General features: G+C 39.9%; 1 protein-coding gene across 1 annotated transcript in view; it reads left to right on the top strand.

The window, feature by feature from the left end:
- TSPAN12 (tetraspanin 12) overlaps nt 1–9477 on the top strand; it is a 97262-nt gene extending 87785 nt beyond the window's left edge. Inside the window, exons 10-12 of the mRNA XM_044423030.1 lie at nt 2319–2426; nt 7268–7411; nt 8477–9477. Of these exons, the coding sequence (XP_044278965.1) occupies nt 2319–2426; nt 7268–7411; nt 8477–8782 (558 nt within the window). The 3' untranslated portion in view covers nt 8783–9477. The remainder of the gene's footprint in view (nt 1–2318; nt 2427–7267; nt 7412–8476) is intronic.
- Nucleotides 9478–15923: the final 6446 nt, after the last annotated feature.

Raw genomic sequence — 15923 nt, 5'->3', positions numbered from 1 at the left:
GATTATAGCAGTTGTACTCTATGATTTTCTTTGAAACAATTTCTTTCTAAAGAGGTACTTTTTTGTAAGGGTTTGTTTTGCAGTATGCTTTCCATTGATAGGAAATAAATGTTTCTGGGGATGGTTTTGTTGGGTACATACATGGTCCGTTCCTTGACAAAGCATTCTGAGCATGAATGTTTTGATACTTCTTATTCTAGATAATTCCTTTCAGTGAAATATTTTAAATACGTGTACTTGTGAGAATTGCTGAAGAGTTAACACAACACATACATACAAACAAATTCCTCATCAAAGATCACAAAGTTCTGGCAAGAAACTGCTGCTGAAAATTTTGGGAAAGTATAGAATCCTCTCTTTGACTAAGGCAGTGGTGGTCTTCTCTCAACTGAATTCTGGATCAATGATACTCCAAGAAATAAAAGTAATTGCTGATACCATGAATTTGAGGGCTGATTAAAACTGAACCAAAAATCCATGTTTGTATGAGGATGATATAATCGAACTTGCAGTTTTAACAGTTGATTTAATAATGCTATTGTTTGTATTAGAAAATAAACATTTAATACTTATATCAGTACTCCAATTCGGTTAATACAAAATTTGTATACCACTAAACAAAGGGGGAACAAAATGAAAGCCATATTTTAGCCAAAGAACTATCCCTACTCCAGCAGCCAGCATACCAGCAATGTGGACATACTGTCAGGAGAAAAGGCAATCCAGGAACCAGCAGAAGCCAAGAAAAGAATTATGCAAAGCCAATTCATTCAGTAAGAGACACCATAGCCTGAAAGCCCTTAGGCATCTAGTTGGCCACATAATATGTATATGAATATTTGAATGGGTATATGAATATTTGAATATATGAATATGAATGTGTTTATGTGTATATGAATATAATTATTTTAGGGCCAATTTAAAGGCCTTGGTTTGGATAGGCCTTTGATCTGAACCAGCATGGCTGTTCTTGTGTGTGGATAATTTAATTAAGAGATTAAGGTGAAGTCATCAATCATACCATTTTTGGAGTTTTTTCAGTAGGGTTTAGTCTGCTTTACATGATAATGAGCTGCTATATCATAGTTGTTATCACCAACCAGCTATTGCAGAATGTTTCCCCCTTTGTCACTTCCCAATAAGCAGAATCATGGCAAGGATGGAAGTTGATAACTGCCATTACAATGGCTTCATCCTAACAACCTGAAGATATGAGCAGTTTATCACTCAGAAAACTGGGTGGGAAATCAAATAATGTATCAGCATCTCTTCGTTCCACACCCTGCAAGGGCACCCAGCCAAAGAAGGAAAGGCAAAAGGTGTAAGAATTTTATTGCTATTAATGTAAATGCAGCAATACAGAATTGTACATTATGGATGATATGAATGGATTTGATAATTTGGTGCACAATGAAGCAGAAATGAAATCGGTCTTGACTCAGAGGATTGTTATGTCGAAGGAAGCAGAATTGTGCTTAACATTGTTACTCAGACACTGATTGGGGTCATGCTCTATGCCATGAGAAAGCAAGCTGTACATCTAAAAATAGTCTTATTTTTTGGGAATGACATTGGAAAGGAAATGCTTTCTCAATACCCACTGAACATAGGTTGCAAGTGCAAAAATAATATGCTGTACAAGTACTGCTATAACTGCTGTAAAAAGGTATTATCTCCTTTATCAGCAAATAGGCATTACTAATGCACTTCACATTTTCAGATTGCCAAAGTCAGTGAATTGTTTTATTGGTTTGGGTGTTCTTTGATTATGTCTTTTATTGGATAAAGGCCAATAATGATTGCAATAGAATTTTTCTGTCAGGATTGCATTTATTGAAATTTATGCTTCATTGGGAAGATAGATAAATAAAATGGCCAAATGGTCTGTGTTTTAATGCCAAAATTATAACTATGAGTAGAGCAGGAATGTGGTTTTTCCCCCTTATGCAATAAACTGTCCGTATTGAGCAACTTCTGTTGATTGGAAGAGTGACTGTATGGAAACTTTTTCCCTTCACGAAACTAGCCTGAGAGCTTTGGGAATTGCCCACAGAGCTTTGGTAATTGGGTGACATGCCAAAAAATATTTTAAAAAATAATAAGAAGGTAGCTGTGGAAAGGAGATTAAAATCATTGCATAAAAACAGACAAGGGAATGGAAATTCCACCTTATGGCAACACAAACATGGTCTTCAACTATAGGACAAGGCATTTCACTGGGTTTCTGGTCAGCTTCTGGTAACACTTCTATGAATGCCTTCCAGTTGTTTTCATATATTTGTTTATGTGTGTTCCACTCTTTCTGTCATCTTCCTCAGGTCCCTGTGCAGTGGTCAGATATGGTTACTTTAAAAGCCAGAATGACCAATTATGGATTACCTAGATATCAGTGGCTTACTCATGCTTGGAACTTTTTTCAGAGAGAGGTAAGTAGGAAGGTAACACAGGATGCAACTGTATCTATGAAACAAGCAAGCAAGCAAACATCAGTATTTTTCATTTGGCCTATCTATACTAGCCACATCTGGATTTGTTTTACTATAGTCTATGTTATTTAAAAAGCAGCAACACCCTGAAATTGTAAACCCAATATTCAGAAACTTAATATTTGTGACCTAATCAAATGAATTAATGTATAGAATTTAACAATAACTCTCTTTGTTCCCTGGCCATGCATGATGAGGAAACATTAACTCCAAAGGCATATTTTTGTTGAACAATCAACTTAGATTTTGGGAGTTAAATTCAGGACAAATAACAACCCTAATCCTAAGCTTTCCCCATAAGCAAGAACAAAAATAATGTATTTTGACATTGTGGAAATGTTTTGTATTGACATGGGATATTTTGAATTCAAAATGGCAATAGCTTAAATGTTTAAAATCTGGGTCTGGATGAAAAACTGTTGAAAGAATTGGAAAGAGCCTTGAAATCATATTTCCAGACAATTACAAGTACTGTTCCATGGACTGCTATCCTGTACAGTGGCCAGTTTTAATTTCTTGTATGCATCTGATGGTGAGAACAGCACTAGCTTGTATATTTTTGGTCCCTAGCTAAGGTCGAAGCACAGAGCTGTTTTTTAAAAGAATGAACTGTTATATAGCAAATGTATGGAAGTGCACAAGGTAAAAGCCATTAATTTCAGATATATGTTCATATTCAGGAAAAGAACACTTTAAATGCCTGTCATTCTCTTGCCCTGGTTGAAATCTGAAATCTATCACAGTTGTGCAGATTTCCTGTTTATTTAAATATTTCCTGGCTACATTCGATAAGTTCATATTTGTTTGAGAAAGAACTACCTTGTAGGAATATAAAATTAACAAGTTTCAAGTTGTGTTCCTATGAAGTCACTCAAGTGCTAGAAAGAACACAGGAGTGTTTTATAAAAACAGACTAGAAAGAATTTCATGTTGCTTGACCTGAAAATATGTATCTTCTTACCTTATACTTTAATTTGCTGATGTAAAGTTGGAGTCATTAACGTAGGGGTCTCCAATGTGACACCTGCAGGAACCTCCAGTAATACCCACAATGGGATTCCCAACTTAGAGCCCATCAGTTTTGTTAAAATTTGTTAAATTTGTTAAAAAAATATACTCTCCCCCCCCTTAAACATACATAAATGGATTTGTACAAAATGTAAACAAAGTTCTGGCAATTATGCATAAGTTTTTGCATAAGCCGACCAAATATCCTAAGAAATGTCTATTTCAAAGTGGCGTTTTTATGCCATCCATTGTGGTCCTCAATTCATTACATTTTATGACGGACAGCCTTGCAGTATTCTAATTTCAGTCTTTTATCCATCAAAAAGGTGCAAAGAATCTATTTCCCCTTCCATTTGTTAATTTCCATGAAACAGGTAAATAATTTAAAAAAGCATCTACATCAGTGAATATTAAAGGTGCCAAAATTTTGTAACATACAAAAATTGTGTCTTAATCTCCCCACCAAAGAAGCAACTGATGGATATTGTCAACATTCTTTTTAAAGAATTTAATTATTTTCAAAATTCTTAATGTTTTAATTCTTTAAAAAAGCTATTCTTTTAAATGTTTAAAAGAAGCATTACCTTTATTACCCCACCCACAATTAGCTGAATTGTGCTACACCTTTTAAATAGCTGTTGAGGCTTCCAATAAACATGAAACAAAAGATTTCGCTGAATAAGATTCCCTCTTCGATCCATAGATGCAACAAGTTGATGCCAAAGCTGCAACCCACCGATTAGGCATTTTGTGGTGATGTTCACAGCAGTTTCTCAAATTCCAAAATGTACCCAATGGTCAAAAAGGTTTTGGTGGAGCCCTGCATGCATGCCTGCATCGAGAAAGACCCACTTCTGGGTAGCTATGGGGCAGTGTTTATAGAAAGCTACTTGCATCAGCAGACTTCATCCCTGGATTTTCTGCATTCATTGGAGGAAAAGATGCACAATTCATATACTATGGAAGGATAAGAGAACATGTGCGGTATTTTACTCAACTCTATAAGATGTTCTAGTGCTTCTATTACAACCTTCCTGATATGGTGCCCTCTGGATGTCATGGGCTACAATTCCAGGCAGCAGCTGGGAGATGGTGTAAGTTGTAGTCTAACACGCCTGGAGGGCACCCGTTGGGAAGGGCTGTTCTACCCATCTGGCATGAGTGACAAGTGCTTTTGTTTAGACTGATCAATGAAGTGACAAGAAATGGACGCCAGTAAAGTCTATTTGGCTGTGGGTCACCTTATTTTCCTGCCCAGTGAGATAAGAAATTGAGGAGACATTGCCAAGGACACATTTGGAAGAATGGAATGGAATTATTTGGCATGGCAGGAATGTGTGTGCAGTAAGATGCACAGGCACACGCACACACATAAAGCCAGAAGTGCAGGTGAGCTATTATGAGGTGAGGTCCACAGGCCAGCAAGAGAAAGGTATGTTCCATTACTAGGCAGAGCGCAACATTCAATAAGATCTATTCACTATAAGTCAAATAATACAGTGGAGGCTTTTCAGGGAGACAAAGGCCAAACCCTCTCTTGGGCTATATGTAGAAAATAAATAGCACTATTCTGACATTAAGGGTGCAATCCTAGACCTGCATTTAAAAAAATATCTACAAACTTTTGCCAGTACAGCATACGAGGAGTTAAGGTGCTGGACTGGAACTCGTGAGATCTTGGTCCTTGGGACAATCACATACTTGCTGGGTTGTTGTGAGGATAAAATGGAGAGGAAGATAATGTAAAATGGAGAGGAAGATAATTGGGTTCCTTGCAGTAAAAAAGTAGGATATAAATACAAATCTAACCATGCTGCCAGGGCAAGCTGAGAGTTACAGACCCTTTAATCTTGCAAAGTACTGTGGCTTAAATGTGATAATATTTAGCAAGTGGGGTGGAGGAAATGTGTAGCAAGTGGGGTGGGGAAAGGTCTGTCTCCCTGGTTGTTCTATATAGACGTGGAAGTTGGCATAGTTCAACAAAAGCAAAAAAGATTGAGAGAGTTTCTAGTGTGAAGCTGTTTCGCTGGAATTAATGTATATACATTTATCAGAGTTGGGTTCCATAGGAACTCACTACAGAAAATAGTTGCCCCTGTTTTACTGCACATTATTTATTTTGCAATGGTATTTAATATTTGTTAGGAATGGGTTACACCCACTCTGTTTAGATTTTTCTTTTCCTTTTACTTTCCACTTGACCTTGTTTGCCTTTAACTTGGTATAGAAGCCGAACACACTTAACCTTCACTTTGTGCTAACATGCCTAAGAATCTTCTGATTATGTCTGTGTGTGTAAACCTGAAAAATATCTGATAAAGTGAGCACTGGGCCATAAAAGCTTAGGCCATAATAAACCAGTTAGTCTTCAAGGCAACACAAGATTAGGATGTGATCCTTTGCCTTTTTAGGCGGAAAAAAATGGTGATGGTTGGGAGCTGTAGGCCTTTTTTCCTGTCTAAATATTCATAAGATTATGGCTTTAGTTACTGTTGTTTCAATGACCAGTATTTCTGTACTCCTGGAATTCATCACTCGATGCTCAGTGTGACAGCCCCCACAGATTTGTTGATCAGCATGCTAGTTGTAGGAGTTTTCAGCTCCGGCAGTAGCAGATCTCTTGTGAAGCAAAGGAATCTTAGATGTCAGTTCAAGACTAAGCCTTCCCAAAATACATGAGAACCAGAAGTAAAATATTGCTGCTTGGAATACTCATTCTCTGCCCCACCCAAGCCATTGCAAACTACTTGGGGAATTTCGGCTAAACTCTGAGGGAATTGAGGCTTCTGAAGGCCATGGCAGATGACACCAGTATCCTGCTAAGCAGAATCTGCCTCCACTATTCCATTTTATATACTTTAAAAGTTTTAGCTTCTGTCATGAGGGCTGGAAACCTTTTCTTGTTTTTATATAAAAAGGAAAGCTGAGAGTCTCAAATTGTTAAAAATAAAAACCCTTTGGCCTATTTACAATGTCCCAGAAGTAACTACTTATTGATAGACATTTCCTGCTGTAAGCCTTTCTTTAAAATAAGCCAAAATCTTAGCAAAACTCCTGTGCCAAATATGCAAATTCTAACTTTTGAAATAGGGATACTTCTGAAATATATCCCTGGCCAGAGGCAATCTTTTAGGAGCCTTAATTAGAAACGCTATCTTACTATTATAAGACAACAACTAATTTGGTGTACTTCCCATTTTGAATGTTATGCTAACTATTTTTGACCATGTATGGTTCAGCTTTGAATGCATTCAGAGCCACCCTCATGCTATGCCTTAATAAGTGCCTATCCTTTTATTTTGCTGAAAGCACATAATTTTAGTTTGGAAAGGTTTTTTTTTTTTTTTTAATTGCCAAGATCCTTTCTTGGCAGTGTTCTTACACTGAGATCTCTTATTTCCTAATATCAGCTCCTGTGGTTAAAAAGATGAGTCACAAGAAAAAACCTTGGGCTTGAACTAAGGAGGATGGGGTTAATGACTGCAAATCACAAAATTTATTGCAGGATGCATCTCACTTGGGAGTTCCTGCAGTTTATGGGACAACTGGGCCACATCCTGAGTACATGATTTATCCTTTCAGTCAAGATAAAAGAATGAGAGGGAGAAGGAATGGGCTTGTTTTTGGTACCAAGAGCATGCCAGGCTTAATCTGTGCATCCAGTACTACTGGTAGTCCAAAGAAATAGGCAGGTGTAGAATGGAAAGAAATGTGGATTTGTTCTCAGCATGTCATGTCCACTGAGCATCTCCTGGGCACTCATTCTTTTGCAGTTTAAATGCTGTGGAGTAGTGTACTTCACAGACTGGCTGGAAATGACTGAAATGGATTGGCCCCCCGATTCCTGTTGTGTAAGAGAATTCCCGGGTTGCTCCAAGCAGGCACACCATGAGGATCTGAGTGACCTTTATCAGGAGGTAAGTGACTAATTGAAGTCACTCCAGAGCTTGGAGACATATGCAGTAACTTCTCAGGTATGTCATCTGCTGTATAGGATGGGGAGAAAAGAGAGGCAGTAGAGATTCCTTGAACTTGCTCACTGGAAACAGCCTCCTTCCTCACCAAAGGCATTCACTCATCTTTGTTCCAGCTCCCACTGAAGAAGAACATCTTCACTGGGATCACCACAAAGACCTGTCTGTTTAAGCATCCTATTTCCTACCTTTGCCAAGCCTACAAGCCACACATGAGGGCAATATCCTTCTCCCAGTGTTGTTTCCCAGCAGTTGCTGTCCAGTGTTTGTATTGCCTTTTGAACCCAGAGACAGATGTACCTCTCATTAGCGTGAACATTCATGAGTTCCTGTATGTGGATACACCCAGTGAGGGCGGAAATAGTTTGCACCTGCCCTTAAACTCCCTTTGCTAGAAACAGATTGCTGGATGGGGCATTAATCCAGTCTCCCTGCAAATGTTTTGTGCTTCTCTTTTCACAGTTTTGTAACTCTCCAGTGTTGCATTTGCAGACTGTGTTAAGGACATAAACTATCAATGATGGTAGAGCACCATAGATGAATGAAAACACATTTTGACATGTGGAGAATAGGAACATTTTGTGTGAATGGAGTAGCATCCGTTTAATGTCACAAAACATTGCAGGAGATGCAATAAATGGTTCTATTTTCACTTGTCCCAACACGTTGTATCCAGTGTTAATCTGATTTAGAGTAGACCCATCGAAATGGATGGGACTTAGACCAACACTAGATACAACTCCTTAGAAAAATATGGAAGACCTCACTTTCTGAATGGCCACTAAACATTTGTAGCTCTCTTACACAATTCCAGGTGCTTTTATGTTAAGAACACATAACAAGCTACCCTAAATGTTATAAATCTGTATCAGAATTCAGACTACTTTCCAAAGTCTCTTGAGAGCTGACAGGTCAGCTTCTTAACTTCAGTTGAACATAATGGTTTTTTGTAGGGTGTGTGTCTGTGTTTTGTCAGTTGACCCTTTTCACCTCTCTTTTGCTCCACAGGGTTGTGGCAAGAAGATGTATACTTTCCTGAGAGGGACTAAACAACTTCAGGTGCTTCGATTTCTCGGGATCTCCATCGGGGTGACCCAGATTCTAGCCATGATTCTCACAATTACATTGCTATGGGCCCTTTATTATGACCGACGGAATCCAGGTACAGATCAGATGCTGTCCTTGAAGAATGACACAACACAGCACTTGTCCTGCCACTCAGTGGAGCTGCTCAAACCCAGCTTGACAAGGATCTTCGAGCACACACCTATGGCCAATAGTTTTAGCACACACTTTGAAATGGAGGAACTGTAAGGTGATCCAACCATCTCAGCATTCTACATTGGGATATGGCGATCTTCCAGCTTTCCGGGTGCACTGCTCAGCTGTACGTGAAATGAAAATGGATCATGGATGAAGATGCCCTTAAGGAAGGAACGTGACTCTGGGTTCTGATCTTTTGGTCTCTTAAATTGTTCTAATGATGGTTTTAATACTAAAAAAAAAAAAGTACTGAGAGCAAAACTCTCTCAACTGTTCATGCAAATAGATACATTATGTAGAGTGCTGACCATGGCTGAACAGTACTCATAACCTTTTAAAATCAGAACCAAAAATATTCAGGGTATGACTTCTAGGCTTTCGGATTGTATCTGAAGTTTTCACTTTATGAAAAGTGTGATAGATCAAGGATAGGCAACCTCTTCAACTCTGAAAGCCTTACTGAAGAGCCTCAGCTAATCAGTATTTCTCATTGATATGCAATTTGCATAATTGTCAACCCTTTTTTAAAAAAGGTAGCTGGCAAGTCACGGTTGTTGAATGCGTTGCACTCTGATATGCTTCTGCAATTATCAATTGCAGCCAAGAAAACTTAAAATCAGTCCTTTTTGTGTTTGTTTAACTTGTCTCCTTGCTTCTGAGCTTTTAGAAATGATTGTTCTACTTTGAACTTAATCAGCCTGACCATGAGAGCCAGAAGCTTGAAAGCTTGGCATTCTCAGGTTTGATGGGGGGGGGGGGGGGAATTCAGGGGGGCGATAGGTCTGTAATTGAGTGGTATATCTCTCTCTCTCTCTCTCTCTCTCTCTCTCTCTCTCTCTCTCTCTCTCTGTGTGTGTGTGTGTGTGTGTGTGTGTGTGTGTGTGTAAAGTTATCTGTGCATACAGTTGCACAAAGTGCAAATCCCCTCATGCAAAATCTGCCCTTACTTATCAATGCATTGCAACATCCAGGAGAAGATGGGATGGATGTTTTCCCTGAACACGCACAAAACCTACAACCCATATGCAAGCAAAGGGTTGTTTTGAGGCAATAGGGCACAACATTTGCTTTGATAAAGCAACCGCTCCACTGTGTCATTGTGGAAGTTGCCTCTAAACAATAAAAGTGGTTGTATATAATAACTTGTGAGTGTGTATAGTAGAATTGAAATTAATTTGAAAGTCTGGTTTAGAAAACTTTAATTTTTGTAAAAAGAGGATTTTTTAAAAGCAGCACTTTTATTTAGCTGTTTTTAAGGGAATACCTGAAACTCCTGTTCTTTTTAATTACTTTTTAATTTTTAAATTAAAGTATGTGGACTAAAGAGAAGTTTTAAATACTAATAATGAGTATTATTTTTATATCTGGAATATCCAGTTTTTGGTGGTGGTGGTGGGATTAAGTGGTGATTTTGTTTTTCATTTTGGAAACTGGATTTATAGATGAGAAACTTTACATTCTTTCTAAATAAAGGATCACTGGGAGTGTATATTTTAATCCAGTTTCAGCTGCCTGGCTTGTTTTTCAGGAATAAAGTTTGGGAAGGATCCAGTTAGATTTAATTGTTCCATTGTCATTGCTTAATTCTGGTTGGGATTTACTTTCAGCTGTTTTGGTTTTCTTCCTGCAGTATGTGACCTGATTTGTTTGCTTAATTGTTGGCTGTGTTGAAAGCATTCTGTGGATCATCCGCTTCCTACAAGGGTTATACTTCCATCTGAATGGTATGGATTGACATGTGGAGAGAGCTGGTTGCTTCCTGGTGGTCAACTCTTAGCCTGGACAGCTTTTCTCCTTTTCAGCTCTGTGACCTAGCTGTGTCACCAGCTGACATTGGACAGATGTTGGTTTGTTGAAGTGCGAACAAGAAGCAGCTCAGGAATGTTCTCCTCCCATCTTTTTCCCTTAGCATGCCTTACTTAGAATTGTAGAATCGTAGAATAGGCGAGTTGGAAGGGGCCAATAAGGCCACTGGGTCCAACCTCTTGCTCAACGCAGGAGTTTCTAGTTTGTTAGATTACATTTTCTCTGTGACATCCAAAATGGGCTTTGTGATTTAAATACTGCCCCAAACCAGGATTGCAAGCCACAGTTTGATCCCAGATTACAAACAAGGATTGTAAGCAGCACTTAAATCACATTTTCCATTTTGGATGTAGCAGGATGTTGTGATGTCCAAGAGTGAAATCTCCTGGCAAGCAAGACCTGGGAGAGGCAGAAGGGGAAAGAGAGGCAGACAAGGAACTGCTTGAGCTCACTGGATTCTGCATTAGTCTTCATTCCCATTTGTTTCAGTGGGTCTGCTCAAAGTAGATCTAACATTGGTTATAATCCATTGGAGCATTTCTGTCTGCACTGGACCTATGATTACATAAGTACAGGACACTGCTTAGCTGCTGTTCAAGCAGTCAAAGAATATATCATTCTGCAGTCTGAAAAAAATAAGAAATTGCATATATTTTTCATTTATAATATTGGGTGGCATAAGTTGCCCCAGAGCAAAATGATTAAAATATATTTATTGAATAGTGAGAAGTGCATTTTACTGTATTTTGTATGTCCTGTTGAATATTTTTTCCACCTACCCACATGCTTGTTCCACATGCTTTAGCAGTGAAATGCAATGATGGAAGGTCCTGGGATAGCCAGTTAAAAGTTTACTGTGTGACATACGTACCTACCAGGGTAGGTGAGCAGCTGTAGCCTTTGATCAAGTGGTCAACAGGCCCATTGTAACACTCCGTCAATGCTGCTTGAAAATTGGGGGAAGGTGTGTGGAGTTGGAGACTACAAACAATTACATCCTGGCTGTAAGCTTTCAGGTGGCTACCCCATAGTTCTGGCTCGTAAGAATTTACCTCTAGAGCGCAGTTCACTGAACTAGTGAAACTTCTTTATGTCTGTGCAGTTCACATTCATCTTGGCAAGGAAACATTTGACCAGCAAGTGTCCCTCATGATGGGGGTGCCAAACCTCAGGCCAAGAGGCGAAATTCAACCCCATGCACTTTCCCGACAACCAATTGCTTGGTGGTTTCCTGCGTTTTGTATGGCACCTCCTATTCAAAAAGGTTGAAATGCTTCTCCTAGGGCTTAGGAATGGCAGAATGAGTTTTAAGCCGATGAATGCTGGTATTTTTCATATTTTGACCCTGCCTATTTGCCCTCTGTTCGACCCACCACCAGAATGCCTTATGCCAAGAAGTAATTTGTATTTTTGTGCTTCAAACAAGTTATTTCGGCACCACCACTGAGATTGCTTAGGGTGGGGTAAAGTACTGTGTAATGCGGCAGGCAATAAAACCACTACTGTCTTACATGGTGTCATGGCTTTATTGAAAATGTGAATGACTTTCTCCCTACCGAGTCTTTCCTGGGTGGTCCTTTCACATCCCTACTTGGATGCTTATGAGTTAATTCCTGGCTTAGTTGAGATGAGCTTAGGACCTTAAACGCGTCTCTCTTTCTCTCTAGAGAGAAGCAGCTCTCACACTTTGGGCACTGCACTTTGAAACGTGACATTTCAGCACTCGAATATGGATGGCTTTAAAAGGGAATGGGACAAATTCATGGAAGATAAATCTCTCAGTGACTACTGGTCCTGATGGCCATACAGTCCCTCCAGTATCAAAGGCAGTATGTTTGTGCACACCAGTTGCTGGGGAACATGGGTGAGGGCTGCTGTTGCACCCCTGTCCTGCTTGTGGGCAGCTGCTTGGCCACTCTGTGAACCGAATGCTGGGCTAGATAGACACTTGGTGAATATATATGAATTCTTACGAATGCATGCATGCAGGTGCTCAGGAATATATTGGCTTTCCTAGAAAACTGCAGTTGGATGATACTAGGTGAATAATATGGCCATCTTAGGATGAGTTCATTCCATCATGGTAACAGATGCAAAATGCTATGGGAAATTTTCAGGTCTCCCCTTCTACTGTGCAGTCAACTGCACCCTCCAAAAAACGCCACCAATATTCTGGAACTGCACACTGGAAGGAAAATTGGCCATCTATCTCTTCTGCGTGTACAGGCAGAAGTTCTCTGCATGGATGTGCTTCCTTGGATCACTGCATTGTTTGCTTGTTCTCTGGAAAGGATGCAGACAATGGGCATTCTTTTTATAGAACTCATGAAAGGATTTTCCCCCTTCCAATTGGTGTTTTTAAATAGGCCATGATTTGTAATGCTTGTTTTCTTCTGTGTTCTGATTCTGTGTGCTTGAAATTTATCCCCTAGGATAAAACATGTCACTGGCATATCTACCTCTAGAACAAACAGATTTCATTTGAAAACAACTATGTTGCTATCCACTGAGCTGTATGCATAGCCAAACCAAAGTTCCATTCTAAGAAAGACTTAGATTGAATACACTCCTCAGTATTGTGAAAATAGAGGGCAATATCCAAGACTTTCCCAAGCTAGTAGGAACTGATTGATTGATTGATTGATTGTAGGAACTACTGCTAATGCAAGGGTAACTTTGCAGTTCCTGAAGCAATTGCAAATGGGCAGAAACTCTCACTTGCTGATCAGCAGCTGATGGGTCCCATTTTGGCAACAGTAGAGAATTCTCCATTGTGCAAGAGTGGTTCCTACAAGCACGTGAGAAGTGGCAGAGATGGAGAGGCAGAATTGCATCCTGTGGGACCTTGCCTCAGTCTAGAGGAAGCTTCAGCTTCAGACATGAGTTGGAGTTTCAGGCCCAATGGTGGGTAACCATATTTGTCCTCCCGCCCCTTGAGATTGGCAGCAGAGGCTTTCCTCCAGGAGCCTTCCGTGAGAGATATCAGGAAGCAAAGTACCCGGAGGAGGGCTTTCTCTGCGGTGGCGCCCCATCTGTGGAATGCGCTCCCCAGAGAGGTCCACCTGGCACCGTTGTTATTTGTTTTTCAGAGCCAGGCCAAGACCTTTTTATTCAAACAATATTTTAATAATGTTTAATATTTTTAGGTTTTAATTGTGCAGCCAGTGTGTTTCTGGGTTTTAATTGTAATTGTTATTTGTTTTGTATTTATTTATTTATTTTCCTGAGCCGTCCCGAGGCTATATAGCAAGGGGATGGCATATAAAAACTTCAAATAAATAATAACTAACCAGGGACCAGACCATTCAATTATGCCAGGCTTCCCGTGCCTAGCAAATGGTGAGGGGGTGAGGTGAGGGTGGGAAGCACTGGTCAATTCTCCTCAGCTGGAAGTCTTGACCTTGATGAAAGTTCTTGCCGCTGGGTCATGGCCATCATCTCTAGCAACAGGGAAACTGGGTTACTCTGTAACCCAGAGTAACTCAGAGGGTTACTCTGCCAGAGACGTTGTTTCAAGGGTGTCTCCTTTAGTCTGTCATCAGAAGAGGGCTGGATAGTGGAGCCACTTGTTAGGGTACCGGTTTCCCTACCTGGAAGAAAAGTCCAATAACAGTGCCTAGAAACCACTCTGTATATAAGCTTGTGTAGTCAGTAGCCCTTGTGGGAGACAATGCACTGCAACCCTCCTGGAAAGCTTCCCACCTTCTGCAACACAGGAGTCTTTCGGGATTGACATGGTGAGCAAGACTCTGCTTGTTTCCTCTCTACTTGTGCTCTGGACCTTTGGGCCTGGGGCTTTGTTTCTTACTGTTTCTGCAGCTCTTTACTGCCTTGGTGAAAGCTGCTTGCTTGTTACTGGAATTACTGCAATAAAAGGTTTTATTGGAACTCTTGCTTGAATTTCAGGAGGTCAGGTCTGAATAGATACTGCCTAGGAAAACCTCCAGTGATTGCATCAAAGGGGACCTTCATTAGATGAAGACTACAACGAAGGTACTTGCAACCTTTTTGACTGAATCAAGAACTGCAGATCCATGAGTAACATAAATGATGTGAAAAAACATTCATGCAAATCTTTGTGTAAACTTGCCCTTGTTAGTACTTCTTTATGGGACATTTAACTGCACTGTTTTAGTTCATTTAACAGTTTACTTAATGCTATATGGAGAACTTTGGAAACCCATAAATATGAATAGATTTGAAAGAACATATTTAATGGAAAACTGAACTTTTGTCTTTCTTTAAAAACTCCCATGTTTTGAAGATACCTAAAGACTATTTTGAAAATTAATCTACTCCCCCACCCCAACCCTGTGAGATTTATTCCTTTTCATCTGAAAGGCTTTTATGATTTCATGCCTTCCCAGTTGCATCCAATTTGCTTTTCGCTATTCTTTCTTAAATGAGGGTTCTGCAAAATGGCCCATTTTTCATTGGTGCTGAAATCCACACACCTTAAGTAGTTGTTTGCAGTACAAGGTGGCAACTTGGTACCCTCCAGATGCTTTGGGTGACAAGTCCCATAATCTCCTGTTGGAATGGCTAGAGTGAGGTATTAAAGGAAGTCACAAGCATCTGGAAGGTGCTATGTTGCCTACCTCTGGTTTATAGGTTAAGCCTTTGGTCTGTTTTTATACCTATTGGACAGGGTGTGGTATATAAGTTTAAAAAATAATTAAGTATCTTTGTCATTGACCCATGCAGCCAGTTGGCCACTTTTTCTGTGGGTGATGATCTAGAAATACCTAGTCACTGTATCTGAATTGACACAACTTTCATATACCGGGGTCCTAACCAACCACAGTGGTCAAGTTTTTCCTACAGCAGAATTGCCTATGGCGCATCTCTTGATGACTTTCCTTTGCTGGTAGTCACATAATGGATGAAGGGTTGCTGCCCCTGATTGGTGATGGGAGATACATTCAAGGAGGGAAATAGGTATTTGTATTTCATAGAAAGCCTGTGTGTGCAAAGGGGTACTGCAAATAGAATTCGTAGTACAATCAGGCTGCGTGGATTTTGTAGCCATCTGCTCTCTCTTCCCCATATGGCATCTGATCAGTGCTATGGCGAATTACTGGGCCATAGCTACAAGTGTGCAGCTAGATCAGGGTGAAGAGTTGTTGAAGGGATGTCATGCGTTAGAATACTTTTTGGAGCAGGACAGTAAAACGTAGGCTATTTTGAGACGCTGGAGCAGAGAGGTTGGTCTTGATGTCCTGGAGATACAGTGCTTATTAACTGCACAATAGCTAGACGGAATGGCATCTTGAATTCCAAGAGGAATTTGAACAAAGGTTTCTCACATTCTTTTGAGGTTCACTGGAAATATGGTCAGGAGCAAAATGTCCCATGAACGAGGTTATTGCAAAACCACTTATCCCTT

This window comes from Varanus komodoensis, unplaced genomic scaffold (genome assembly GCF_004798865.1).
Source record: "Varanus komodoensis strain SLA01 unplaced genomic scaffold, ASM479886v1 scaffold13_1, whole genome shotgun sequence".
Taxonomy (NCBI): domain Eukaryota; kingdom Metazoa; phylum Chordata; class Lepidosauria; order Squamata; family Varanidae; genus Varanus; species Varanus komodoensis.
The sequence above is the reverse complement of the archived record's forward strand: the minus strand, read 5'-3'. Positions and strand labels throughout refer to the sequence as shown.